The 26,742-nt window shown below is 44.7% G+C and overlaps 1 protein-coding gene across 10 annotated transcripts in view; it reads left to right on the top strand.

Moving 5' to 3' along the window:
- Nucleotides 1–26,742, top strand: part of RYR1 (ryanodine receptor 1) — a 375,187-nt gene that overhangs the window by 197,419 nt on the left and 151,026 nt on the right. For all 10 annotated transcript variants that reach the window (XM_068250552.1, XM_068250553.1, XM_068250548.1 and 7 more), the window contains 13 exons: nucleotides 660–933; nucleotides 5,688–5,802; nucleotides 9,373–9,505; nucleotides 9,586–9,680; nucleotides 9,931–10,066; nucleotides 10,554–10,740; nucleotides 12,014–12,125; nucleotides 14,682–14,802; nucleotides 14,978–15,147; nucleotides 17,045–17,265; nucleotides 19,356–19,446; nucleotides 19,696–19,836; nucleotides 22,642–22,805. In XM_068250552.1, the coding sequence (XP_068106653.1) occupies nucleotides 660–933; nucleotides 5,688–5,802; nucleotides 9,373–9,505; nucleotides 9,586–9,680; nucleotides 9,931–10,066; nucleotides 10,554–10,740; nucleotides 12,014–12,125; nucleotides 14,682–14,802; nucleotides 14,978–15,147; nucleotides 17,045–17,265; nucleotides 19,356–19,446; nucleotides 19,696–19,836; nucleotides 22,642–22,805 (1,960 nt within the window). The remainder of the gene's footprint in view (nucleotides 1–659; nucleotides 934–5,687; nucleotides 5,803–9,372; nucleotides 9,506–9,585; nucleotides 9,681–9,930; nucleotides 10,067–10,553; nucleotides 10,741–12,013; nucleotides 12,126–14,681; nucleotides 14,803–14,977; nucleotides 15,148–17,044; nucleotides 17,266–19,355; nucleotides 19,447–19,695; nucleotides 19,837–22,641; nucleotides 22,806–26,742) is intronic.

Here is a 26,742-nt window from a genome sequence, read left to right as displayed (position 1 = left end):
TGCCGGCGTGCTATTCAGTTAGACTCTCTGGGAGACATGCCAAGATATTCGGTCAGCACAGCGTCCATGCAGGCTGTGCATCTGTGTGTAACCTATGATTTCCTATTCTGTGGCTGTCACTCACTAGATAAACACTCGGGCTAGCTAAATCACCTCATTACTGAGCTGCTCTGTTCCCTTTACTCTTTGGGGATCCCGTGGCTGGACCAGGGCCTTTTTTTTAATTTTTCCCTTTCTGATGATTACTGTGATTGGCTCACAGTGATCACAGGGTCAGGAGCCAATTAAATTAGACAGCTGAATTTAGCAGCGGTCACCTGCAACTGCGTTTGGAGTGTGGGAGCTAGCATATTCAAATCTATGCCGTGTCCAACTTAAAGGACAACCATGTCTTCTCAGCCTCGAGAGCTCAGTGTAGCACAGCTAATTGGTGGAAAATAAAAGTAAAACATTAAACCTTTTCAGGGATTTTTTTTTTTAACTGAAGTTTGTTTTTAGATGGTGTGGCTAATTTACTGAGTTTAGGTGAAATTTTGACTGTAATTCTGCTTTAATTCACATTGATATATTTCTTGAATTGAGGTTGCTGATCCTCTTAGTGGTGGGTCTCCACATATACATTTCAGTCCTCCTGTTTATGCTGTCCCTTTTTTTTACAGCCACACTGCAGGAACTCATTTCTCAGACCATGGTGCATTGGGCACAGGAGTCGTTTATCCAGAACCCGGAGCTGGTCCGGGTGATGTTCAGCCTGCTGCACCGTCAGTATGATGGGCTGGGAGAACTTATTCGAGCGCTGCCTAAAGCCTACACCATCAATGCTGTATCGGTGGAGGACACCATGGATCTACTGGAAAGTCTTGGGCAGATTCGATCACTGCTGATTGTGCAGATGGGTCCTGAAGAAGAGAATTTGATGATTCAGAGTATCGGGTCTGTACCTATCCATCCTTCTCCTAGCTTGTGTTTTAGAAGCAGCTTATATGAAGGCCTTGGCACACTGATGGGTTGCTTTGCAGACACAGGTGACTGTGCACTATAAAAAAAAAATGCATAGCACATGCGTTGCTCTGCATTGCAGATGGCTCTGTCCGCCCATGATACCAAGTGAGGCAACTTCTTCAGGCAGCAGAGGTCTGGGGGCAGCACCAGGCAGAAACAGGAAGGGAAGAGAGTGCCTGGCCAACTTATACTGGGGGCAACTGTACCTGGCTAACCTATACTGTGGGCAACTGTACCTAGCTACCAATACTGGGGCCACTGACCCGTAAGCATGGATGCGTCCCCCGCCATCCTCCGTTTAGCGGCAATCATCCTCGGTAACTAGCTCAGTCGGGTCCAGTCTGGGTCTTCTGCGCATGCGTGGACCTCCCGCGCATGTGCAGCAGACCCGGACTGATGCAACTGAGCCAGTTACCGGGGATGATTGCCGCTAAACGGAGGACAGCGAGGGACGCATCCGCGCTTAAGGGGCTGGAGGAAGCCCTGGGTAAGTAAGAAATCTTTGCATAGGGAGGTCTCTGGTTTACTTTAACTGTCCCTCAGAGGGGCTCACAATCTAATCCTTGCCATAGTCATATGTCTATGTACAGTGGGATGCGAAAGTTTGGGCAACCTTGTTAATCGTCATGATTTTCCTGTATAAATCGTTGGATATTACAATAAAAAATGTCAGTTAAATATATCATATAGGAGACACACACAGTGATTTTTGAGAAGTGAAATGAAGTTTATTGGATTTACAGAAAGTGTGCAATAATTGTTTAAATACAATTAGGCGGGTGCATACATTTGGCCACTGTTGTCATTTTAATGATTCCAAAACCTTAAAGGGAAGGTTCAGGGAAACGTTTAAAAAAATAAAAATCCATATCCACTTACCTGGGGCTTCCTCCAGCCCGTGGCAGGCAGGAGGTGCCCTCGCCGCCGCTCCAGAGGCTTCCGGTCGTCTTCGGTGGCCGACCCGACCTGGCCAGGCCGGCTGCCAGGTCGGGCTCTTCTGCGCTCCAAGGACGGGCTCTTCTGCGTCCCACGCGGGCGCGCAGACGTCATCGGACGTCCTCCGGGCTGTACTGCGCAGGCGCAGTAGTTCTGCGCCTGCGCAGTAAAGCCCGGAGGACGTTCGATGACGTCAGCGCGCCCGCGTGGGACGCAGAACAGCCCGTCCTTGGAGCGCAGAAGAGCCCGACCTGGCAGCCAGCCTGGCCAGGTCGGGTCGGCCACCGAAGACGACCGGAAGCCTCTGGAGCGGCGGCGAGGGCACCTCCTGCCTGCCACGGGCTGGAGGAAGCCCCAGGTAAGTGGATATGGATTTTTATTTTTTTAAACGTTTCCCTGAACCTTCCCTTTAAGAACTAATTATTGGAACTCAAATTAGCTTGATAAGCTCAGTGTTAAATATGGGATTTGTAGTTTAAGAACAAAGTCTTTCAGAGACCAGAATAAATCATTTTAAAGATGTGGTTGTTTAAATAAGCATTATTGATCTTCCATGAATATTCAAAAATAAATCAATAAAGGTACAAATCTTAGTTACATTATAAATAATTACAAAATATAAACAAATTGATTGCTGAGTAATCTGTAAGTATATTAATAAAAAGGCGTGTGTGTGTGTGTGTGTGTGTGTGTGTGTGTGTGTGTGTGTGTGTGTGTGTGTGTGTGTGTGTGTGTGTGTGTGTGTGTGTGTGTGTGTGTGTGTGTGTGTGTGTGTGTGTGTGTGTGTGTGTGTGTGTGTGTGTGTGTGTGTGTAAGGCTGAAGGAAAAGGGAATGACTGACTCCCACCTAAATCTCCTTACATAATGAAATGGGAGGATCCCATAATGCATTACAATCCTATCTCTGGATGGTCTAATCGAATAATGCTGTAGTCTCTGTTGGTTGACTACTGACTCTAGCTGTTTCAGCTAACTCCTCATTTATCTCAAAGCGCATGGTCAAACTAGTTAAAACCAGAATTCTAACAGCTTCATTGTACTGCTTTGGACTAGAGAAATGCATTCCCTGCCCCCAATGATGGAAACCACATGCTCTAATTACCTTATGGGGGGAGGCTGGCATATACATTCCAAGTGAGGGAGGTAGTTCACAGACATAATAGACCAAGTCTTATGTTAAATTCCCAATAAAGCCTAGTACTCCTAACCTAAATAATTAAAGATTTCTTTTCAATCAAGCTTATCAATATCACATATATAATTGATCAATAGCTTTGATATCTCAATCGCATCACATCCAATATAGATAATTCTCCTTCTCATCACAGCAGGGCCCTAGCTATGTAGAGAGCTCAAATCATCAAATATTTAGATTACTCAAAGATTAAAATATCAAAACATCTTATTACACTCAGTGACCCCTAACCTACCTACACAGGTGAATCCATTTATGAGAACGAGTATTTAAGGGGGTCAATTGTAAGTTTCCCTTCTCTTTTAATTTCCTCTGAAGAATAGCAACGTGGGGGTCTGAAAACAACTCTCAAATGACCTGAAGACAAAGATTGTTCACCATCATGGTTTAGGGGAAGGATACAGAAAGCTGTCTCAGAGATTTTAGCTTTCTGACTGTTTCCACAGTTAGGAACATATTGAGGAAATGGAAGCCCACAAGCTCAGTTCAAATTAAGGCTCGAAGTGGCAGACCAAGAAAAATCTCGGATAGACAGAATTGACAAATGGCGAAAACAGTCAGTCAACCCACACACCTGCACCAAAGACCTACAACATCATCTTGCTGCATATGGAGTCACTGTGCATCGTTTAACCATTTGGCGCACTTTACACAAGGAGATGCTGTATGCAGAGGAAGCCTTTTTTCCACCCACAGCACTAACAAAGCCGTTTGAGTTATGCTAAAGCACATTTGGACAAGCCAGCTTCATTTTGGAATAAGGTTCTGTGGACTGATGAAACTAAAATTGAAATATGCATGGAGGAAAAGGAACACCGCATTCCAAGAAAACCTGCTACCTAAAGTAAAATATGGTGGTGGTTCCATCATGCTGTGGCTGTATGGCCAGAGCAGGGACTGGGAATCTTGTCGAAGTTGAGGGACGCATGGTTTCCACTCAGTATCAGCAGATTCTAAAGACTAATGTCCAAGAATCGGTGACAAAGCTAAAGCTGAGCCGGGGCTGGATCTTTCAACAAGACAACAACCCTAAACACTACTCAAAATCCACTAAGGCATTCATGCAGAGGAACAAGTACAAAGTTCTGGAATGGCCATCTCAGTCCCCAGACCTGAATATAATTGAAAATCTGTGGTGTGAGTTAAAGAGAGCTGTCCATGCTCGGAAGCCATCAAACCTGAATGAACTAGAGATGTTTTGTAAAGAGGAATGGTCCAAAATACCTTCAACCAGAATCCAGACTCTCATTGGAACCTACAGGAAGCGTTTAGAGGCTGTAATTTCTGCAAAAGGAGGATCTACTAAATATTGATTTCATTTCTTTTTTTGTGGGGCCCAAATGTATGCACCTGCCTAATTTTGTTTAAACAATTATTGCACACTTTCTGTAAATCCAATAAACTTCATTTCTCAAATATTACTGTGTGTCTCCCCTATATGATACATTTAACTGACATTTTTTATAGCAACAACCAAAGATTTATACAGGAAAATCATGACGATTAACAAGGCTGCCCAAACTTTCGCATCCCACTGTATGTATTATGTGGTGTATATATTGTAGTCTAGTGCAATTTAGGGGGAAGCCAATTAACTTATCTGTATGTTTTGGGGAAACTGGAGTGCCCAGAGGAAACCCATGCCGACACAGGAAGAACATACAAACTCCATGCAGAATTGCAGATAGTGCCCTGGGTGGGATTTGGACCAAGGATCTAGCGCTGCAAGGCGAGGGTGCTAATCACTGTGTCACCATGCTGCCCGGTTATTTATATTAATCATTACTAAATATGCAGTATGATTATAAACATGAAACCTGTGTAAGAAGGCCTCACAATCCCGTGATCATAGATTATCATCACCATATATTGTAGTCCACTTCAGCAAGCCCATCTAGAAACATGAATATGCCTCCACTTCCATCTCTGTGCTTCAAAAACTTTATCAGTAGTTCTGAAACTCGGGTAAGCTCTTTAAAGGGGCACTACAGCGAAAAACTGTAAAATTTAAAATATGTGCAAACATATACATTACAAATAAGAAGTACATTTTTCCCAGAGTAAAATGAGTCATTAATTACTTTTCTCCTATAATGCTGTCACTTACAGTAGGTAGTAGAAATCTGACAGAAGTTACAGGTTTTGGACTAGTCCATCTCTTCATACGGGATTCTCAGCAAAGCTTTTATTCTTTATAAAGATATTCCCTAAAAAGGATTTAAACAATGATACTGCCCAGCTTCCCGGCTCACTTCAGTTTTTTGGGCAGTTGGACAGAGCAACAGCCATTTACTAAGTGCTTCTGAAGCTAAATATATCCCTGAGAATCCCCTATAAAGAGATGGACTAGTCCAAAACCTGTCACTTCTGTCAGATTTCTACTACCTGCTGTAAGCGACAGCAACATAGGAGAAAAGTAATTTATGGCTCATTTTACTCTGGAAAAAATGTACTTCTTATTTGTATATGTTTGCACATATTTTACATTTTACACTTTTTCGCTGTAGTGCCCCTTTAAGAGCCCAGCTGAAATTATGTTTTTCCTCTTTTCTAGAAATATTATGAACAACAAGGTATTTTACCAGCACCCCAACCTCATGCGAGCTCTGGGAATGCACGAGACTGTAATGGAGGTCATGGTGAATGTGTTGGGTGGAGGTGAATCCAAGGTAACTACATTTGCTGTTGTCTTGCTATCCAGTCCACTAAAAGGATCTAATCAGTATTTGGCTGTCATGAGAAATGATTCACTGGTGCATGTTACAAACTACTAATAGAGTACCACTGTGCATTAAAGTGAGTGTTCGGCTCTGTATGTTGCACAGTTTAAAGTGGTATGGAACTCATTAAAAAAAAATGTTTTTGCTCTAAAACATTAAACACAGCAAAAAAACAAAACAAACAGAAAACTATAAAAGACTGACATTATGTCACTTGATGACATATATACAGTATGTATAAACACTTCACTGAAGTGAACTGAACATTGCAGGCTGCAGGACAAATGATCAGATTGTTTTTTTATTCAGTAGCTAGGTGATGGCCCGGCATTGCCCGGGTATGTATTTGGCTGGTGTTGGCTCCGCCCACTTTTTCTAATCCTAACACACGATTACTCAATGACCTAGTTAGGTGAGCTTTGCGGTCTTTGGCATCAATAATTTGCATAGAAATGAAACAAATCTGATTGTTTGTGGCTCCACCCCCTTTTCTGAATTTGAACCCCAGTCACCCAATGACCAACTGTACCAGGTTTGAGGCGTGTGCCATTAACAGTGCAAGAATGGCAGCAATTAAATATTCCCCTTGAAAATCAATAGGTGAGTTTTGATTGGCTTTTGTAGGCTCCACCCACTTTTCTGAATATTAATCCCAGTCACCCAGTGGCCAACTGTGCAAAGTTTAAGAACCCTACCATTAACGGTGTAAGAATGGCTGCAGTTTACATTTTCCCAGTGAAATTTGTATTTGTCTCCACCCTCTTTTTGGTTATGGGGATAAAAAGTATCCTATAAATTATTCCAGGTAATGTAATATGTGTGTGCCAAATTTCATTCAAATCCGTTCAGTCATTGTTGCATGATTGAGTAACAAACATCCAAACGTTTGCATTTACAGTGCTGCCCATAATTTTTCATACCCCTGGCAAATTTTGGCTTAAAGTTACTGTTATTCAGCCAGCAAGTAATTTTTTGACGGGAAATGACATAGGTATCTCCCAAAAGATAAGAAGACGATGTACAAGAGGCATTATTGTGGGGAAAAAACATTTCTCAGCTTTTATGTACATTTGAGCAAAAAGTGTCCAGTCCAAAACTATTCATAACCTTCTCAATAATCAATAGAAAAGCCTTTGTTGGCTATTACAGCAATCAAATCCTTTCTATAATTGCAGACCAGCTTTTTGCATGTCTCCACAGGTATATTGCCCATTCATCTTTAGCAATGAGCTCCAAATCTTTCAGGTTGGAGGGTCTTCTTGCAATCACCCTGATCTTTAGCTCCCTCTACAGATTCTCAATTGGATTCTAGTCAGGACTCTGTCTGGGCCACTCCAAAACATTAATATTGTTGTCTGCTAACCATTTCTTCACCACTTTTGCTGTGTGTTTTGGGTCATTGTCATGCTGAAATGTCCATTGGTGCCCAAGGCCATGTTTCTCTGCAGACTGCCTGATGATGTTGTTGAGAATCCTCATGTATGTTTCTCTGCAGACTGCCTGATGATGTTGTTGAGAATCCTCATGTATTGCTCTTTTTTCATGGTGCTTTTTACTGTGATTAGGTTCCCCTGGTCCATTGGCTGAAAAACACCCCCAAAGCATTAGTTCCCACCTAACATCACTGTGACCAAATAATTAAATGTTTGTTTCATCTGACCATAACACAGAAGATCAGAAGTCGTCTTCTTTGTCCAGATGAGAATTTGCAAAGGCCAAGCGAGCTTTTGTGTGCCTTATTTGGAGAAGTGGCATCCTCCTTGGTCTGCATCTGTGGAACCCAGCAGTGTGCAGTGTCCGTTGGATTGCCTGCCTTGAGACATTGTCACCAGCAGAGCCCAGATTCACCAGAATGGCCTTGGTGGTGATCCTTGGATTCTTTTTCACCTCTCTCACTATCTCTTCCTGGCCAGCACAAGTGTCACTTTTGGCTTCCGTCCACGTCCTCTGAGATTTTCAAGAGCGCGGAACATATTTTTTAATATTACTTTGCACTGTAGCCACTGGAACTGCAAAACCTTTAGAAATGGCCTTGTAGCCCTTTCCTTACTTGTGAGGAGCCACAATGCACAGCCGCAGGTCCTCACTGAGCTCCTTTGTCTTAGCCATGACTGTCCACAAACCAACTGCAGAGAGCTGCTGTTTTTCACCTGTTGAGTTGATTAAAACAGCTGTTCCCAATGAATCAGGGTAATTAAGGATGCTTTAGAACAGCTTGGACTATTTGGAATGGTATAGAACTTAGGATTTTCACAGTGACAGTTTGTGAAGGGTATGAATAATTTTTATCGTCTTATTATCTTTTGGGAGACCCGTCAAAAAATGACTTGCTGGTTGAAAAAAAAGTAACTTCATTAAATAATTCTGGGCAGAACTGTATAATATTAGTAAGCTTACTTTACAAAATAGAGAAGGTTCTCTGCTCCCTGCCCCCCCCCCCTCTTCCCCCCAGTTTTCACAGCTCAGTATAGCTCAAGACAGTAAGATCATTTCTATATGTCAATGGCAACCTAACAACCATTTATATCTGTTTTACGCTATTAGTTTTATGCTGTGTTTAATGCTTTAGATCCTAATTTCTCAACATTTTGTGTGCATACCGCAGTGGGGTCCTTCTGATTAGTCCAGGGGTTACTGAGGCTTAATAAAGTTTATCACACATAAACAAATTTGTATTTTTGAAAATTAAAAAATGTATATAAAAGTTTAGATAAATAAAAGTAATAGGGAATGCTTGGAAACCATTTATACACACAGTTAAGGTTTTACTGTAAATAAATGTAAATGTATCAAGGGTTACTTTAGGGGTACTTGAGATCTTACCTATACCAGGGGGTACTTGGCAACCATGGGCTTTCATAAGGTGTACATACCAAAGCATATAGTGAAAACCAATTTTTCAATGTACCGACGTAAGGCTATAATGTAAACGCATATACCAGGTATAGTTAGTTAATAATCAAATATGATGTGGCTCTCATTGCATTGGGGAGCCCCATAGCAAAATTTTGATTGAGGCCTCCCTCAAAAAAAAAAAATGACAAGGTAACTAATTTTTAGTAGAGAAATATATATATTTACATAGAAAGAGGGACAAAGTCCTGAAAGAGGGACAGATGAGGAGAACATAGGGACAGTTGGACAGGGCTCCCAAAGAGGGAATGTCCCTCCAAAAGAGAGACAGTTGGGAGCTATGGTGTAGTAGAAGCAGTAGAGTGTTGTACCGTGTTAGCCATCAGTAAAAGCAAGAAGTTTTGAATAAATAGTATCATCCGGATTAAAAACTTCTTGCTTTTTCTCATAAAAGGACAGCTACAGAATAAAAGCTGGGAAATAATGCTGCTGTCCACTAATTGTATACTACTGTATGTACTGTTCAGTTCTGGCATACGGGCTTACTTCAGCACTTGGACCTACTTGATAAATGAAGTTCTAAACACACCATTCTTCACCATGACCATTTCTTAAGGATGTTTTTAAATTGAAATTTCACTAAGTCCTGCAATGCTTTTCTTTCAGGAAATCCGCTTCCCCAAAATGGTGACCAACTGCTGTCGATTTCTGTGCTACTTCTGTAGAATCAGCCGGCAGAACCAGAGAGCCATGTTTGACCACCTTAGTTACCTGCTTGCGAACAGTGGGATTGGCTTAGGTAAGTTGATGTCCGTTGTTAGACCTGTTGTCACTGTCTCAAGGTCGGTGGTCTTCATGCTCTCTTTGGTCTTGCCGTAGGAATGAGAGGCTCCACTCCTCTTGACGTGGCAGCGGCTTCGGTGATTGACAACAATGAGCTAGCTCTGGCTCTACAAGAGCAGGACCTTGAAAAGGTAGTGTGGTCTACAACATCAGTATTCTCATCTCCCAAATAGAGTAATGAGTAATGATGACCTACTGAGCATTTTATCTGTTCCTTCTGTCAGGAGTATTTTTCAGCAAGTTTTAAGACCCCTTATTAGTTATCAGAGAGAAATACACTGCAGGCTGATTTCCTCTGGCTGCAGAGAGACTGTAATTTATAGTGCCAAAATATCTAGTATATTGCAGTAAAAATAACCCAGGTTGTTCTGTCCTCTGCAGGTTGTGTCTTATTTGGCGGGTTGTGGTCTGCAGAGTTGTCCTATGCTGCTGGCCAAAGGTTACCCAGACATTGGGTGGAACCCATGCGGAGGAGAGAGATACTTGGACTTCCTTCGATTTACCGTCTTTGTAAATGGTAAATGTGCAAACAGAAACTGTTATTGTGGATGATTAAGGCCGATTTTACATTTATCTTTGCGCTTTGCAAGGGGATGCGATGCTCTTGCCGCATCCCAACGCAACACAAAAAATGACAAATCTGTGACCCTGTGGCAGAGTGCGCCGACAGGGTCATGCGCATAGCACCGCCCCCGCTCAGCCACGTACTCTCTGCTGGGCAGGAAGTACATCACTGGGATTCCCTTCGATCTGCGCATGCACACCACAATGCACCCTGCTTCCGTCGATTACATTCCTGTGTCGCCCATTGACTCCAATGAATTCTGCCGCCACGTAAGTGCAAGGCCCCATATACTTGCATTTCCGTTGTGTACCCTGCAGTAAAACAGGGTAACGTAACGGGGGCCTAAGGCACCCATCAAAATGATGATTATGTTAAATGACATAAATACTGTTGGATATTGGTGTTTGATACGTTCTTGCCTCTTTTTATATGCTTGCAGGTGAGAGCGTAGAGGAGAACGCCAACGTGGTGGTACGTCTTCTCATCCGACGTCCTGAGTGCTTCGGCCCAGCTCTCAGAGGTGAGGGTGGTAATGGTTTGTTGGCTGCCATTGAAGATGCTATTAAGATCTCTGAGGACCCTGCCAGGGACGGACCCACTGTGAAGAAGGACCGCCGCATGCAGATGTGAGCGATTCTAATTTATAATGCATGAGAAATATTATATGCTGACTTGAAGGCTGAGGAATATTTTTTTCAAGCGTTAATAATGTGCTAATACTTGCAGACGTATAATGCAGTATAGTCCCATGATTAATTTTAATTACATAAATCGCATAAGTCTGGTTGTGTTATGCTTATACTTTTTCTTTTCAGGATTTGTCGTTGACAAAACAACGGGAGACACAAAAAAGTTGTCCCCTAAAGCTTGGTACACACTTTCAATTTTGGTTGGCCAGTTTTACCACCTCCATGTAGTACGTAGCAGATTTTGAATACTATGAGCAGATGGAGGTGGTTAAAGCTAATGGGAAGCAGAAAAAAATAGATACTCACCTAAGCAGAGGGAAGGCTCTGGGTCCTATAGAGCCTCCCCATTCCTCTCATGGTCAACTCGTTCCAGCACTGGCTCCTCCATTTGAATTCCCCCCCCCCCCGCAGGAGGCTTCGAAGTCTTCAGGAGCCCGAGTGCTCCCAAAGATGGATGGCTATGTACTGCGCATGCGTGAGTGCGCAAGAGAGTGCGCTAGTGCAGGTGTAGTATGGAGCCGCCCTTCTTTGGGAGCACTCGGGCTCCCAAAGACTTCTGAAGCACAGAGCAGTATGACTACTGCTCTCGGGGGAGCCAGCGCTGGAACGCACGGACTGTGAGAGGAGCGGGAAGCCTCCACAGTGTTCCCCCAACCCTGTCCTCAAGGCCCACCAACAGTGCATGTTTTGTGGAAACCCAAAGAGGTGTATAATCAGCGCTACTGAGACACTAATTACCTCACCTGTGAAAGTGTGCGGGTTTCCTACAAAACATGTACTGTTGGTGGGCCTTGAGGACAGGGTTGGGGAGCTCTGCTCTAATAGGACTAAGAGTCTTCCCTCACTCTTAGGTAAGTATCTGTTTTTTTCCAGCTTCTCATTGACTTTAAAGTGGCCAGTGATCGGCCAATCAAAATGGAATGTGCGTATGCACCTTTAGATGCCACACAGCAGGGCTCTCTCGCCTACTATTTGCAGTATTGCTGTATAGATTTTGCTATTCCACGCCTATGTAGATTTCTTACTTTACATTATTTGTATTTACCTCACGGAACGCACAACTGCCTGCACTGCACATTTTCATGTCGTTTTTCAGAGGATATTGGCCCGATATAAACCCATCATGAGTGATATAAATAGTAAGGCCGCATCAGACATGTCTCATTTCCTCATCTATGAAGCTTATGTTCTGTACCTTCCTGTCCTCTAGATATGGCGGAGAGGAGGCACATGAAGAGAACCGGGTGCACCTTGGCAACGCCATCATGTCTTTCTATTCGGCTCTCATTGACCTGCTGGGGCGCTGTGCTCCGGAGATGCATGTAAGTGTGATGAGCTGCTGTGTCCACGTCTTTCTATGTAATCTGCACAGTGACATTCCAGCATTACACAAAAATCCTCTTCACCAGTTTTATACATAATAATGGTTTCCAAAAGCCTTAGTCAATTATTTATATGCTCCATAGGTTTTGTGGTAAAGCCATTTCAGCATGCTGAAATCTTTTAATAACATTAAACCTTGTGGCTGCCGTGCACAAGTTATCATGTGTTAGATAAACCAGCACGGCAGCCCCCAAGCCATCTATACTTGTCCTTCCCCGCCCCCCGCCCCTTCATAAATGGCAGAGAGCCACCGCTGGCCGCTGTCATAGCACTAGTGCTTTGCTTTGTGTCCTGCACAAGAGTAATTCGGGGATCCAGTGATAGCCAGACCCTGAATTACAACTCCCTCCGAGTTGCTACAACTAGGAGGGGGAATAGTATTTAACACCGCCGGGGATTTGAGTGGCAGCAGGGAGAACCCTCATTTGGCTCACTCTGCGCTCAGCTCACCGGCGATGTTACTATATGTACGCGTCTCCTGACTACTTTGAGTCCCGCTAATCACCAAAGCGCTATCGCTTTTTAAAGCACTAGCACAATTATAACTATATGGCAGTGATCTCACTGCCATGATTGCCGCCGATCGTGGGTGTTCCACGATTAACGGCAATTGTGAAATATGATGCCTGCAGCATTTTGCTGCGATTCTCGAGCTATCGTGGTACAGTGCTTAACTACTCAAGTACCAGCAGTCTCTGCCCCCTTAAGGACCTGAGATCGCTGGTATAATAACGACGGAATACCGACAAATCGCTGCATATACCCGCCGCAACCACCGTCCATGCCGCATGCCAGGATCCTCAGGACACCCACTCTGCCATCTCTATGACGGCAGTGCCCTATGAGCCGGTCAGGAGCCGATTTCATTGGCTCCCGACCAGCTCACAGGGCTCTGCGGTCATGTAGACAGGCAGAGCAAGTGAGCTACGACGGGACATGGCTGGGAGACAGCGGCGAGATCGGCGGGATCGTCAAAAACGGCGGATGCGCGCTTCGGCGGTGAATTGAAATCTACGCCCTGGCAGCCAGGTAACCATCAAAACGGCGTAGATTTCAATTACCTTGGTCCTTAAGTAGTTAAGCACTGATCTCGACCGCTCTGAATTGCGGAAGTATACAGTGTAAAATTACCTGCGGAAAACCGTTTTGCGCTTTTACGTGTTAATGGGCCCTATAAATTCTGCGGTTCATAACTTTTATGACATCACAAACTTCTTAAAAGCCATCAGTAACAAATGTTATACTTTCTTTCTCTTAAAGTAAAAAATAATATCTTTAAAACCCTGATTTAAGTTACCATTTTTTTTTTTAATAAACTTTATTTTTGGGAAGAAGAAGAGATACAATGAATGCAAATACAATCACACAAATAAGTGTAAAGAACTGAACAGTAAATGTGCGGAGTGTAAGGTATACAGGCAGGAATACAGACAAAGTCCAAATGTAGGAGGTAAAGCAAAATCCAAGGCGGTCCCGGCAAACAAGTAGAATAATAATAAAAGTATGCACAGTGGCGGCTCATTTTTTTGGGGGGGGGGGGGGGGGAGGGGCATGATGGCCGTCTGGTGAGGCTCATTTGGGTGATCAAAATCAATTTTGTATGGCGAGCTTTAGATATTTCTTGCCTAATTCAGGTGATAGGATTAAGGCTAACTTGCAATTATATGAACAAAATGTAAATATCACAGACAGAAGAGGCTTTTGAGCAGAGCAGATTGTCCAAATGATGGTGCTATTATGCTATTATTGAAGAAAAGTTGTCTACAGATGTGCCCGGCTACTTGGCTGTCAAGCTTTAATCCTTACTTGCTAGTAAGCTGCTCCTGTGTGGACAGATCACAGACAAATAATTCCAGCCCCCAGCCTGTGTCTCTACTCTACAAGCAAGGGGAGGGGGAAGAGGCAGGAGGGAGATAAACACTGTGTGTAATTCCTTACCTTAGTAGCTAAGCATTGCTGGAGACTAGAGCAACTTCAACTTCAGATAAGATTTTAGTGCAGTGAAGTTCAAAGGTTAATTAGCTCTGTTTCATAGTTTAAAATTCAGAGTGTAGTTTGAAAACTGCAAATATTAGAGAATAATGCAGTTTTTATAAAAAAAAACAACAAAACTATATAACTGAAAATAAACTTTTTACTTTGCTACTCATGCTCTATCAATTAATTATACGTACTACACATAACATTTATTATATTAGAAGTTATTTCTCTTCAGTGTCACTTTAGGAAGCTGCGGTTACTTGTTAAACATTAAAGCAATGAGTAGAGTGAAGGCTAGGACCACTCCTTGTCCCTCTTTGACCAGGTTCATTTTTATAATGTATTTGATGATAAATCTGCATTAATAAGCGGTGCACAACATTTTGAGAATTGCGTGTGTGTACTTATTGTGATATATGCTGAATATGTTGTGTAGTAGCTACTGATACTTCTGCCTCCAACTCTCAGAGCTCTGTCTAACCACCCACTGTGCTGTTGTATTATTGCTCTTGTAGCTGATCCAGGCTGGTAAAGGAGAGGCTCTTCGGATCAGAGCCATACTGCGGTCTTTGGTGCCTATGGAGGATCTGGAGGGAGTCATCAGTCTTCCCCTTCAGATACCGGCGTTTGGTAAAGGTAAGGGCCAGGGGCTCATGGGGAACCTATCATTAAATTCTAAGGCTAGCCAAAGCCAAGCTAAGGGGAGAAGTCCTACACGGACAATAGCTGACACTATTTGAAACTGTTAAAGACTGCAGATGCAGCAGTGTTAAAATCCTTCATAATTTGATCCTTTTTTTTTTCTAACTAGATGGCAATATCATTGAACCCAAGATGTCTGCCAGCTTTGTGCCGGACCACAAGGCCCCGATGGTGCTGTTCTTAGATCGTGTCTACGGCATTGACAATCAGGAGTTGCTTCTGAGAGTTCTGGAACTCGGCTTCCTGCCGGACATGCGGGCTGCAGCTTCTCTGGACACCGTATGTAACTCACTCATCCCAGCAATGTCACAATCTGACTGTATTTGGGTACATGCAGAAATGTAGGTGCCAGAAAAAGCTGTTTGAATTTGTGTTGACTATTAGGCCACTTTGTATTTGAGTTTGACACCACTGCCCTAGGGGGATATGAAACCACCAACACAACCGCTGCTATAAGCTACGCAAAGCATCTCAGAAAATCTGATCAGCCGCGGCATTCACACAATCGATGGTAAACGCATTGAGATGGATGCTTTCATTCATCTCAGTGCAGGATACTGTTTATCCCACAGTTAAACGGCGAGGATGGATGGACGTCCGTGTGAACCAGCCCTTGCTATGCAACCTCTTTTGGATTTTTAACAGTTATTAAAGAGAAACCGTAACCAACAAATGAGCTTCATCCCAATCAGTAGCTGATACCCCCTTTCCCATGAGAAATGTTTACCTTTTCTCAAACGGATCATCAGGGCGCTCTGTATGGCTGATATTGTGGTGAAACCCCTCCCACAGTGTAATGTCAGCGCCTCACAGCATTAGAGTGCTGACATCACACTGTGGGAGCCTTGTTGCATTGTGGGAAATAACAGCCGTTTCCAACTGCTAAAAAAGCAAACTGCAGCTACTTCCATTGAAATCAACTGCCAGAAGTAAACATGTTGCCATATGATAAATTTCACAATGTAAATCAGGGAGAGGAAAGATTTTACAATGGGCAAACACTGACTTACTACTACTACATCCAAATAGATCAGCAGGGCTGCCAGGCAACTGGTATTGCTTATGGGGGAATACATATGGCAGCCTCTATTTACCTCTTGCTACAGTTGTCCTTTAAGTAACCCTCCAGCAACCTTTGTTATGGACCCAGATGAGGAGTGCAAACTTTTGCTGTCTAATGACAAACAAATATAAACCCTGTTTAAAGGCTGTTATTCCTGCCAGTTTTTTAAACCCTGTAGTTTTTTCTCAACGCTGCCGCACGCTCCCATCGATCGTGTCGCTCTCTCATTGGCTCCTGATTGTGTGATCAATATAAGCCAATCTCATTGGCTCACATTGATCACAGGGTCAGAAGCCAATGAAATCCGCTCCTGATTGGCTCACAGAGTGAGTGGGCTGAGGCAACAGACGTGCGGTATGAAAGGTGGTAGTGACGATTAGTTTGTATGCGCCGGTTTCTGGTACCAGTGGTCTCTGGTCCTTAAGGGGCCAGAGACTGCTGGTACTAAAGGGGTTAATAACCCAGGTCTTCGAAATCATTTATTTTTTCCTAGTATTTTTGGTCTTACTACTGTATAAGGACAATTGACTGCTCATTCTCTTAAAGAGAACCCGAGGTGTGTTTAAAAAAATGTTATCTGCATACAGAGGCTGGATCTGCCTATACAGCCCAGCCTCTGTTGCTATCCCAAACCCCAGTAAGGTCCCCCTGCACTCTGCAATCCCTCATAAATCACAGCCGTGCTGTGAGGCTGTGTTTACATCTGTAATGTCAGTCTCAGCTGCTCCCCCGCCTCCTGCATAGCTTCGGTCCCTGCCCCCGTCCCTTCCCTCCAATCAGCAGGGAGGGAAGGGATGCAGGCGGGGACCGGAGTTCTGCAGGAGGCGGGGAGAGCAGCAGACTGACACTATAGAGATAAACACAGCCAGCTCTGACAAGCTGTTTGTCAGCAGCGTGGCTGTGATTTATGAGGGATTGCAGAGTGCAGGGGGACCTTAGGGGGGTTTGGGATAGCAACAGAGGCTGGGCTGTATAGGCAGATCCAGCCTCTGTATGCAGATAATATTCTTCAAACCCACCTCGGGTTCTCTTTAAAGTTCTGTTGTTATTGTATGTACATTTCTATCCATTATTTGTCAAACTTTCCTTTGGTTACTTTTCTTTAAACCTTAGGCTGCGTTCAGTACCACCGAGATGGCCCTGGCTATGAACCGCTACCTCTGCTTGGCTGTCCTTCCACTCATCACTAAATGTGCGCCTCTGTTTGCTGGTACCGAGCACCGTGCCATCATGGTGGACTCCATGCTGCACACCATATACCGCCTGTCCCGTGGGCGCTCTCTCACCAAGGCCCAGAGAGACGTCATTGAGGAATGTTTGATGGCCCTATGCAGGTATGAAACTGTGCTAGCTTCTACCACTATGCAGGTATATGGCTGTGCTAGCTTCTACTACTATGCAGTTATGAGGCTGTGCTAGCTTCTATTAATATGCATATATTACACTGCGCTAGCTTCTACTACTATGCAGGTATGACGCTGTGCTAGCTTCTACCACTATGCAGGTATGAGGCTGTGCTAGCTTTTACCACTATGCAGGTATGACGCTGTGCTAGCTTCTACTACTATGCAGGTATGACACTGTGCTAGCTTCTACCACTATGCAGGTATGATGCTGTGCTAGCTTCTACTACTATGCATGTATGACACTGCGCTAGCTTCTATTACTATGCAGGTATGACGCTGTGCTAGCTTCTACCACTATGCAGGTATGAGGCTGTGCTAGCTTCTACCACTATGCAGGTATGACACTGCGCTAGCTTCTACAACTATGCAGGTATGATGCTGTGCTAGCTTCTACTACTTTGCATGTATGACACTGCGCTAGCTTCTATTACTATGCAGGTTTGAAACTGTGCTAGCTTCTACTACTATGCATATATGACACTGCGCTAGCTTTTACTACTATGCATATATGACACTGCGCTAGCTTCTACTACTATGCATATATGACACTGCGCTAGCTTCTACTACTATGCATATATGACACTGCGCTAGCTTCTACCACTATGCATGTATTACACTCCGCTAGCTTCTACTACTATGCATGTATTACACTGCGCTAGCTTCTACTACTATGCATGTATTACACTGTGCTAGCTTCTACTATTATGCATGTATTACACTGCGCTAGCTTCTACCAATATCCAGGTATAACTGTGCGCTACCTTCTACTACTATGCAAATATGACACTGCGTTAGCTTCTACTAGTATGTATGTATGACACTGCGCTAGCTTCTATTACTATGCAGGTTTGAAACTGTGCTAGCTTCTACTACTATGCATGTATTACACTGCGCTAGCTTCTACTATTATGCATGTATTCCACTGCGCTAGCTTCTACTATTATGCATGTATTACACTGCGCTAGCTTCTACTATTATGCATGCATTACACTGCGCTAACTTCTACTATTATGCATGTATTACACTGCGCTAGCTTCTACCAATATGCAGGTATAAGTCTGCGCTACCTTCTACTATGCACATATGACACTGCGTTAGCTTCTACTAGTATGCATCTATGACACTGCGTTAGCTTCTACTAGTATGCATGTATGACACTGCGCTAGCTTCTACTACTATGCATATATTACACTGCGCTAGCTTCTACTACTATGAATGTATTACACTGCGCTAGCTTCTACTACTATGCATATATCACACTGCGCTAGCTTCTACCACTGTGCATATATGACACTGCACTAGCTTCTACTACTATGCATATATGACACTGCGCTAGCTTCTACTACTATGCAGGCATTACACTGCGCTAGCTTCTACCACTATGCAAGTATGACACTTCGCTAGCTTCTACTACTATGCAGGTATCACACTGCGCTACCTTCTACCACTATGCAGGTATTACACTGCGCTAGCTTCTACCACTATGCAGGTATGACACTTCGCTAGCTTCTACTACTATGCAGGTATCACATTGCGCTAGCTTCTACTACTATGCAGGTATTACGCTGCACTAGCATCAACCACTATGCAGGTATGACACTGCGCTAGCTTCTACAATGCAGGTATGATGCTATACGAACTTCTACCACTATACAGGTATGACACTGCGCTAGCTTCTACTGCTATGCAGGTATGATGCTGTACGAACTTCTACCAGTATGCAGATATGACGCTGCGCTAGCTTCTACCACTATGCAGGTATGACACTGCGCTAGTCTCTAACACTATGCAGGTATGACACTGCACTAGCTTCTAACACTATTCAGGTATGATGCTGTGCTAGCTTCTAACACTGTGCATGTGTGGCGCTGGGCTATCTTCTACCACTATGCAGATATGAATGTATAATATAATATATAATAATAAAGTGAACCATGTGTTTATAATAGAAAAGCAGTGAGAACAATAGTGCATATTATGTTTGCTTACTGTTTGAAGCATTGCCTTTCTCTCCCCAGGTACCTGCGTCCATCCATGCTGCAGCACCTTTTAAGAAGGCTGGTCTTTGATGTGCCCATTCTTAATGAGTACGCCAAAATGCCACTAAAGGTGAGAATTCAGTTTCCTCTTAAATCATTTTACCTTTTCCTAATGAAGATATCTGTATGAGACCAAGAAAGTCGATGTTTAACAAAGGACATCAAATCACAACTGCAACCTGAATAATTGACCAGATATACTTATCAGCCTGTCGTGACTAATTTAGTGGTGCTGTAATAAACATTTACTGCCAGATGAATAGCAGTGCAATGTACATATTTGTATGGCTCATGTTGTGATTGATCTTGTTGGTTTCAGCTCCTCACAAACCACTATGAGCGTTGCTGGAAGTATTATTGTCTTCCGACCGGCTGGGCCAACTATGGTGTGTCATCTGAAGAGGAGCTACACCTCACCAGGAAGCTCTTCTGGGGTATTTTTGAGTCTCTGGCTCACAAGGTAATACAGTCAATATAATATGCATATATGCTTGCTTACTTAAATATATATGTGTGTGTGGGAGTCTATAAACTTGACCACCCCCAGAGTGTAACATAAAACATTTGGTGCCAGAACCGTCTGTCATGCTGCACCTACCCTTTGGAATGCCTTGCCACACCTAATCAAGACAGCTTCAACCCTGGAGGCGGTTAAATCAAAACTGAAAAGTCACCTGTTTAGTCTGGCATTTATGATCACATAACTTTTTTTCCCTTGTAACACATCACCATGTACTGATCTAAGCCATGCTTATGAACTTTGTGTCCTACGGGAGAAAAGCGCTTTACAAGGTTTTATAGCTTCCTAGCTATTCCGAACTTCACCAATCTGGGTCTCCAGAAACTGTAATTATGCATGTCTACCACTGACCTGTTCTGATTTTACTGTACAAGTCATTGGTCACCTAGAAAGAAATCTTTCACAAGGAACTGACAATGCTGGAGTCTGATTTCCTAAAATGTACCCCTATATTCAGATTAATCTCTTAACTTTAGCACCTATTATGGTATAACCAGGGCCGGATTTCTGGCAAGGCCACATAGGCCATGTCCTAGGGTACCAGAAATTTAGGGGCGGCTGAGTGAGGGGCAGTGAAGCTGTTCTATGCAGCCATCCCTATCTACAAAGACAGCTTTAACCTTTGAACTCTCTGTCCTGTACTTGTGTCGTCCCTGCAAGACCTGTAAGCTCTATCTTGCAGGTACACATCAGCCTAACTTATGGTGACACAATGGGTGCATCATTAATGAGATGGCAAACATAACATAAAAGTTCTTAAGGAAAACATAATTTATAATTTATATGCGTATTACTAAAATAGTTATTGTCTGTGGCATCCAATGATGGAAAGTAAGTAGAATTCTCATTGCGGCACACAGAGATAACAACCATACAGACGGTATAGTTGGCCTTGGGCGGTAAAAAGGACAAATCCGGCCCTGGGAATAACAGATTGCCCCAAAGCATTCCCCCTATGGAGATCTGGCAGGACAGCTTACAGCAGACCTGGGAGGAGGATGACTGGAAGTCTACCTTATGTTCCAAAAAATGGCCTCAACGTCAATTCAGTTACTAGGGAGCAGAGCTATAAAATATTTTTCAGCTGGTATAGAACCCCTGTACAGCTCTGTAAATGGGGCCTTACTACAAAGGGTGTGGTCTCCCAGGAGACCCTATTCATTAACAACAAGAAAGCTCAGTGGGCCGGCACTCAAAGATCAAAGATGGTGGAAAGGATGACGAGGCTGCTGTGTGCTGCTTGTCAGTGTGCTCAAAGCCAAAGCAGTTCAATACAACAAGACAGTGGAAATGCTTGGCACTACTGACAATTTATTGCTTCATTCACTTGACTTTACAAAGGGACCTGCTTATGAAATAATGCTACCCATGGGTCTGGGTCCACCAACATCTCAAAGACTTCTGATGCAAGTAAGAAGCATATTATCCAGAATTCCCTGACTATAGCACATGTCCACCAGCAATGAATAGAGTCTAACAACAACAAGACGGTGGAAATGCTTGGCACTACTGACAATGCATTGCTTCATTCACTTGACTTCACAAAGTATGCATAAAGAGTCCATCTTGCATCTTGCTACTGCATAGCATACAGAATAAAAAGTGATACTTATTGTGAGCAGCGTTGTGGGGATGTGGAGATGACAGCCAGTGTTTTCAGACTCTATTCATTGCTGGTGGACATGTGCTATAGGCAGGGAATTCTGGATAATATGCTTCTTACATATTACTCTTTAAAGTAAGTCTGAAGTATTAAAAAAAAAATGTCAGATACTCACCTATGGAGGGAAGGCTCTGGATCTCCTAGAGCCTTCCTGGTCCTCTCAGTGTTCCCCCACTGTCCCACACTCGAATGTGCCTCCTCTAGGAGTTCCTCTCTTGTCTCTGAGTGCTTCCAAAGTGGGCGGCTCTGTACTGCGCATGCGTGAGTGCGCAGCGCAGAGCCACCCGTGTTCAGAAGTACTTGGGGACAGGAGTGCTTGTGAAGCCTTCTGAGATTCCCCAAAGGTGTATATAACCAGTTGGTCCAATAACTGAAATGGGGGGTGACAGTGCTGGACCGAAGACCTGGAGAGAGCACCGGGAAGGTTCTATGAGATCCAGAGCCTTCCCTCTACATAGGTGAGTATTTATTTTTTATTTGTTTTATTTTTTTCAAGCGGGCTTCAGCATCACTTTAGTTTTCCTGTCTAGGTTAGTGGCTTAAAAAGTATTGGAGTTAGATAATTAGCAAAGCAAGTAGCATTTTTTAAAAGGGAGCTAGCATTGGCATTTTCCCTATTCCTCCCACTTTAATATCCCTGTAAGAATGGCGTAGCAATCACCCCTGCGACCCCTGCCTTCGCAGGAGGGCCCAGAGGCTTTGGGAGCCCCTCCATCTTCCTTTCACCAACTGCAAGTGCAGCCAATTAGCCAGAAATCTTCCCATTCGCTCACAAAAACTGTCCCTGCCACCTCCTCCTGCCATGCCATTGGAAGTGTCTACATTTTTTCCTGCTTATAGACGCTGCTTCATAGCAGAAAACTCTCTACTGCCATTCACTGGCTCCCAATCACGTGACCCTCATTGGGTTGGGGGAACAAATGGGCCCCATGCTATAATTTTTGCAGGGGGGGGGGGGGGGGCTATTAAGTTTAGTTATGCCGCTTTCTGAAAGTACATTTCTGTCTATAGAATCATATATAATCATATAGAACATGATTCAATTTTCTTTTCAGTGATGAGTCTAAATTTTCTGTTTGCAGAAATTTGATGCGGAGATGTATAAGATCACCATGCCTTGCCTGTGCGCCATTGCGGGAGCCATACCACCTGACTATGTGGATGCCAGCTACTCCTCCAAGACGGACAAGAAGGCCTCTGTGGATGCTGAAGGCAATTTTGACCCCAAACCGGTAGAAACTCTGAAGTAAGATGAGTCCTGGTTATTTCAAATAGTAGTGGGAAAATTCTTCTTCTTAAGCCTGGTACACACCCAGTTTTGATTGGCCAATTTTACCACCAACATAGCATGAGGGCCAGCAGATATTTAATACTATAAACAGATTGTGTAGGTAAGCTCTCATACTACATGGAGTTGGTAAAATTGGCCAATTAAAATTGGATGTGCACACACCCTTTAATGCTGGGGATACAAGGTACGTTTCTGTACCGTGTATCGACCAGCTGATCCGGCCAGCTGATAAAATTCAGCTGGCCGATCATGCCGCTCGACCCCCGCCAACGGACAATGGCAGGGAATTGAGCGCTGATAAGGAAGCGCTGGCGGGGACGAGCGGTAATCAAGCGGGGATGCGGCTGGGGTCGATCCGGCGGCTAATCGACCTGTGTATCCCCAGCATAAGAGCCACATTGTCCAGACCACACCCTAGCCTAGTCGATTGGCCCTGCTATCCTGCTCCATTGACTGTTACAGAGGGTCCCAAAAGTTTTGTGTAAGGTAACTTTAGCATCTAAGGCTAAATTTCGCCTAAACTAAAACGGCGCATGGGAGAGAAGAGGAGGCGCTGTAATGGTCGCATAGACTGTTGCTAAGCGACCAAAGCACACAGAGCAGTGGAACTTTCCAGAAGCCCTACACGGCCTATCAGAGGTTACAGCGCAGGCGCAAAGGGGCCGTGCTAGCAGGGTGTATTCGGAGGGAACTGGCAGAGACTAGCCAGAGCGCGCCAGAGTGAGGGGAGTGAGACAGGGAGGAGTGCGTCCGCAGCAGTCACCCGAGAGCTTGAGAGGGGACCCGGCGGCCACGTAGCTACCTGTGCAAGGCAGAGAGACAGCGGCAACCAGGCCAGACAGTGACCAGAGGCACCGCACACAGAGCAAATCAGAGCTAGCCCGGACAGAAAAGGAGTCCGGCAGTCAGATGAGTACGGGCCTCAGAGCCTAATTACAAGTACAGTGTGTGTCCAGTTGGTAGCTCGTGTCCAGCGGAGGCTTGCTAAAATAGAAATATAGCCACCCAGAACCTTGAAAGGCCAGGCCTGTTCATATTGCTGTTACTAGAGATTGTCTGTGTGCAAAAGGCCTTAAATATACTGAGACTTTGGCTCCCTGCACACTGCAAATCCGTTTTCCGATTCTGATTCTGATTCCGATTTTCAATTCCGATTTTCCCTGAATACATTCAACAGAAAAACGGATCAGAAAAAGCAGCATGCAGTAAAGATTAAAAATCGGAATCGGATGTAAAAACCGATTAAAAAGCGGAATCTGAATCGGAAATGCATGCAGTGTGCAAGAGGCCTTTATGTGATGATACAGTTGCTGCTGCCATCTAAAGTGAATTGTATTGAGTGTGAAGCCTTTGCTGTTACAAGAGACATTATCTGCCTCTATTAAGTACCCCGCTGAGCTGACACAGCCACTGCTTCAGAGACAGTGTGCCTGTCAGTCCGTTTCAAGTCAGAGTTAAAGTTCAAGTATTCTTCTGTGTTATATTCGGAAGTGTTACAAAGGGAGTGATACAAGAAGTTAACCAAAGTGTGATTTATGCATATTACTTAAACCTTAAGTCAGAAAAAAAAAAATGAGTTTTACTCACCTGGGGCTTCTATTAGCGCTATTGCGGGCCACAACGCGTACAAAAATATGCGTTGCCGCAGATCTATGCGTTCGTAATGCTGCAACGCGTATTTTTGTACGCGCTGCGGCCCGCAATAGCGCTAATTACATGGGAATGCGGAAAAAGCTACATGTGGCCAGTCCTGGCGGGCCTGTCGGCAAAAACGAAACTAGCTGGCAGCGGGAGACCAGAGGATTAGTGAGTGGCTGCGAGGGCACAGGACTGCTGCAGGGGGCTGGTAGAAGCCCCAGGTGAGTAAAACTCATTTTTTTTTCTGGCTTAAGTGTCTCTTTAAGTACAGAGCCCTAAAGAAAGCAGAAATTACTAAATCCGTGATTGTAAAGAGAACTTTTCATTGTTAAAAGAAGATAAGTGAAAAAGGAGGAGTAGCATTGCGTCTTGTGATACTAAAGTGTGCTACAGTAAAAAGTGAATCTGACCAAGATACAGAGTTAACCTACATGGATTACAAGTTTTGCATCAACTCTAAATTAGAGCTTATTCCGCCTAAAAGTCAAAGTGTACTGAACTGTCATGAGTTCCCCCAAGGTTTTGCTGAGCAATATATTTTGGGCTTGGTTGCAAGGGACTGAGAACTGTTTAGGAACTGAAATTGCTCAGTAGACCATCCCCCTTTGTAGCTCAAATATGTTATATAATTAGTATGTAACTTAACCTTTTTTATTCCGCAGCATTTATCTGTGCACCGGCTGTGAAGACTTGGGGATTGTGTATTTTGACCTGTGATGTGCAAGGGAGGTGTATTGAGTTGTTGAAGTGTTACAGGTTGATTCAAGCTGACAGTGACCACCGTTAGGTCGCAAATAAAACTTTGATAATTTCAGTCAGTGTCTGGTGGATTCCCCTCAGCCGGGGCCTGGTGCTAACGTTTAAATCGGGTTACAGCAGCCCTCAGCCCTGTGCCCAGCAATGCCCCTCAGTCCATGGCCCAGAAAAACAAAGGCCTTAGCAACGCAAAACCCAAAGCAAATTTCTTAGCAAAGAAATCCTCCAGCAAATTGCCCAGCACAGAAAAGCCCCCAGCAAAGCAAAGTGCCCATCAAAGCCCTCAGTAAAGCCCCCAGCAAAGCACCCAGCAAGTCCCTCAGCCCAACACCTAGCAAAGCCCTCAGCCCAGGGCCCAGCAAAACAAAGCCCCCAGGGCCCAGCAAAGCAAATCGCCCAGCAAAGCCTCCAGCCCAGCCCAAGCACAGTGCCCAACAAAGCCACCAGTGCAGCACCCAGCACAGTGCCCAACAAAACCCCCAGTGCAGCACCCAGCACAGTGCCCAACAAAGCCCCCAGTGCAGCACCCAGCACAGTGCCCAACAAAGCCCCCAGTGCAGCACCCAGCACAGTGCCCAACAAAGCTCCCAGTGCAACACCCAGCACAGTGCCCAACAAAGCTCTCAGTGCAGCACCCAGCACAGTGCCCAACAAAGCCACCGGTGCAGCACCCAGCACAGTGCCCAACAAAGCCCCCAGTGCAGCACCCAGCACAGTGCCCAACAAAGCTCCCAGTGCAGCACCCAGCACAGTGCCCAACAAAGCTCCCAGTGCAGCACCCAGCACAGTGCCCAACAAAGCCCCCGGTGCAGCACCCAGTGAAGTGCCCAACAAAGCTCCCAGTGCAGCACCCAGCACAGTGCCCAACAAAGCCCCCAGTGCAGCACCCAGCACAGTGCCCAACAAAGCTCCCAGTGCAGCACCCAGCACAGTGCCCAACAAAGCCCCCAGTGCAGCACCCAGCACAGTGCCAAACAAAGCCCACAGTGCAGCACCCAGCACAGTGCCCAACAAAGCCCCCAGTGCAGCACCCAGCACAGTGCCCAACAAAGCCCCCAGTGCAGCACCCAGCACAGTGCCCAACAAAGCCCCCAGTGCAGCACCCAGCACAGTGCCCAACAAAGCCCCCAGTCCAGCACCCAGCACAGTACTCAACAAAGCCCCCAGTGCAGCACCCAGCACAGTGCCCAACAAAGCCCCCAGTCCAGCACCCAGCAAAGCAGGCAGTAGCACCCAATAAAGCGCCCAGTCCATCACCCAGCAAAAAGCGCTCAGCACTGGCTTCCTAATACTGATATATATAGGCGTGTGGGCCCCAGGCTGAAACTTTGCCGGTGGGCCCTTAGTGTCCCAGTCCGATCCTGGGCAAGAGTGATGATGATACTGATCGCTGTGGTTCTGGGACCCCTGGAAGCAATGGTGCATTATTGCTAAACCAGCAACATACGATCAATCCTATTCTTATATTGAGATATATTGTACAGAGACGTCACCCTTT

Source organism: Hyperolius riggenbachi, chromosome 8, assembly GCF_040937935.1.
Source record: "Hyperolius riggenbachi isolate aHypRig1 chromosome 8, aHypRig1.pri, whole genome shotgun sequence".
NCBI lineage: Eukaryota > Metazoa > Chordata > Amphibia > Anura > Hyperoliidae > Hyperolius > Hyperolius riggenbachi.
This window is presented reverse-complemented; position numbering and strand designations above follow the sequence as displayed.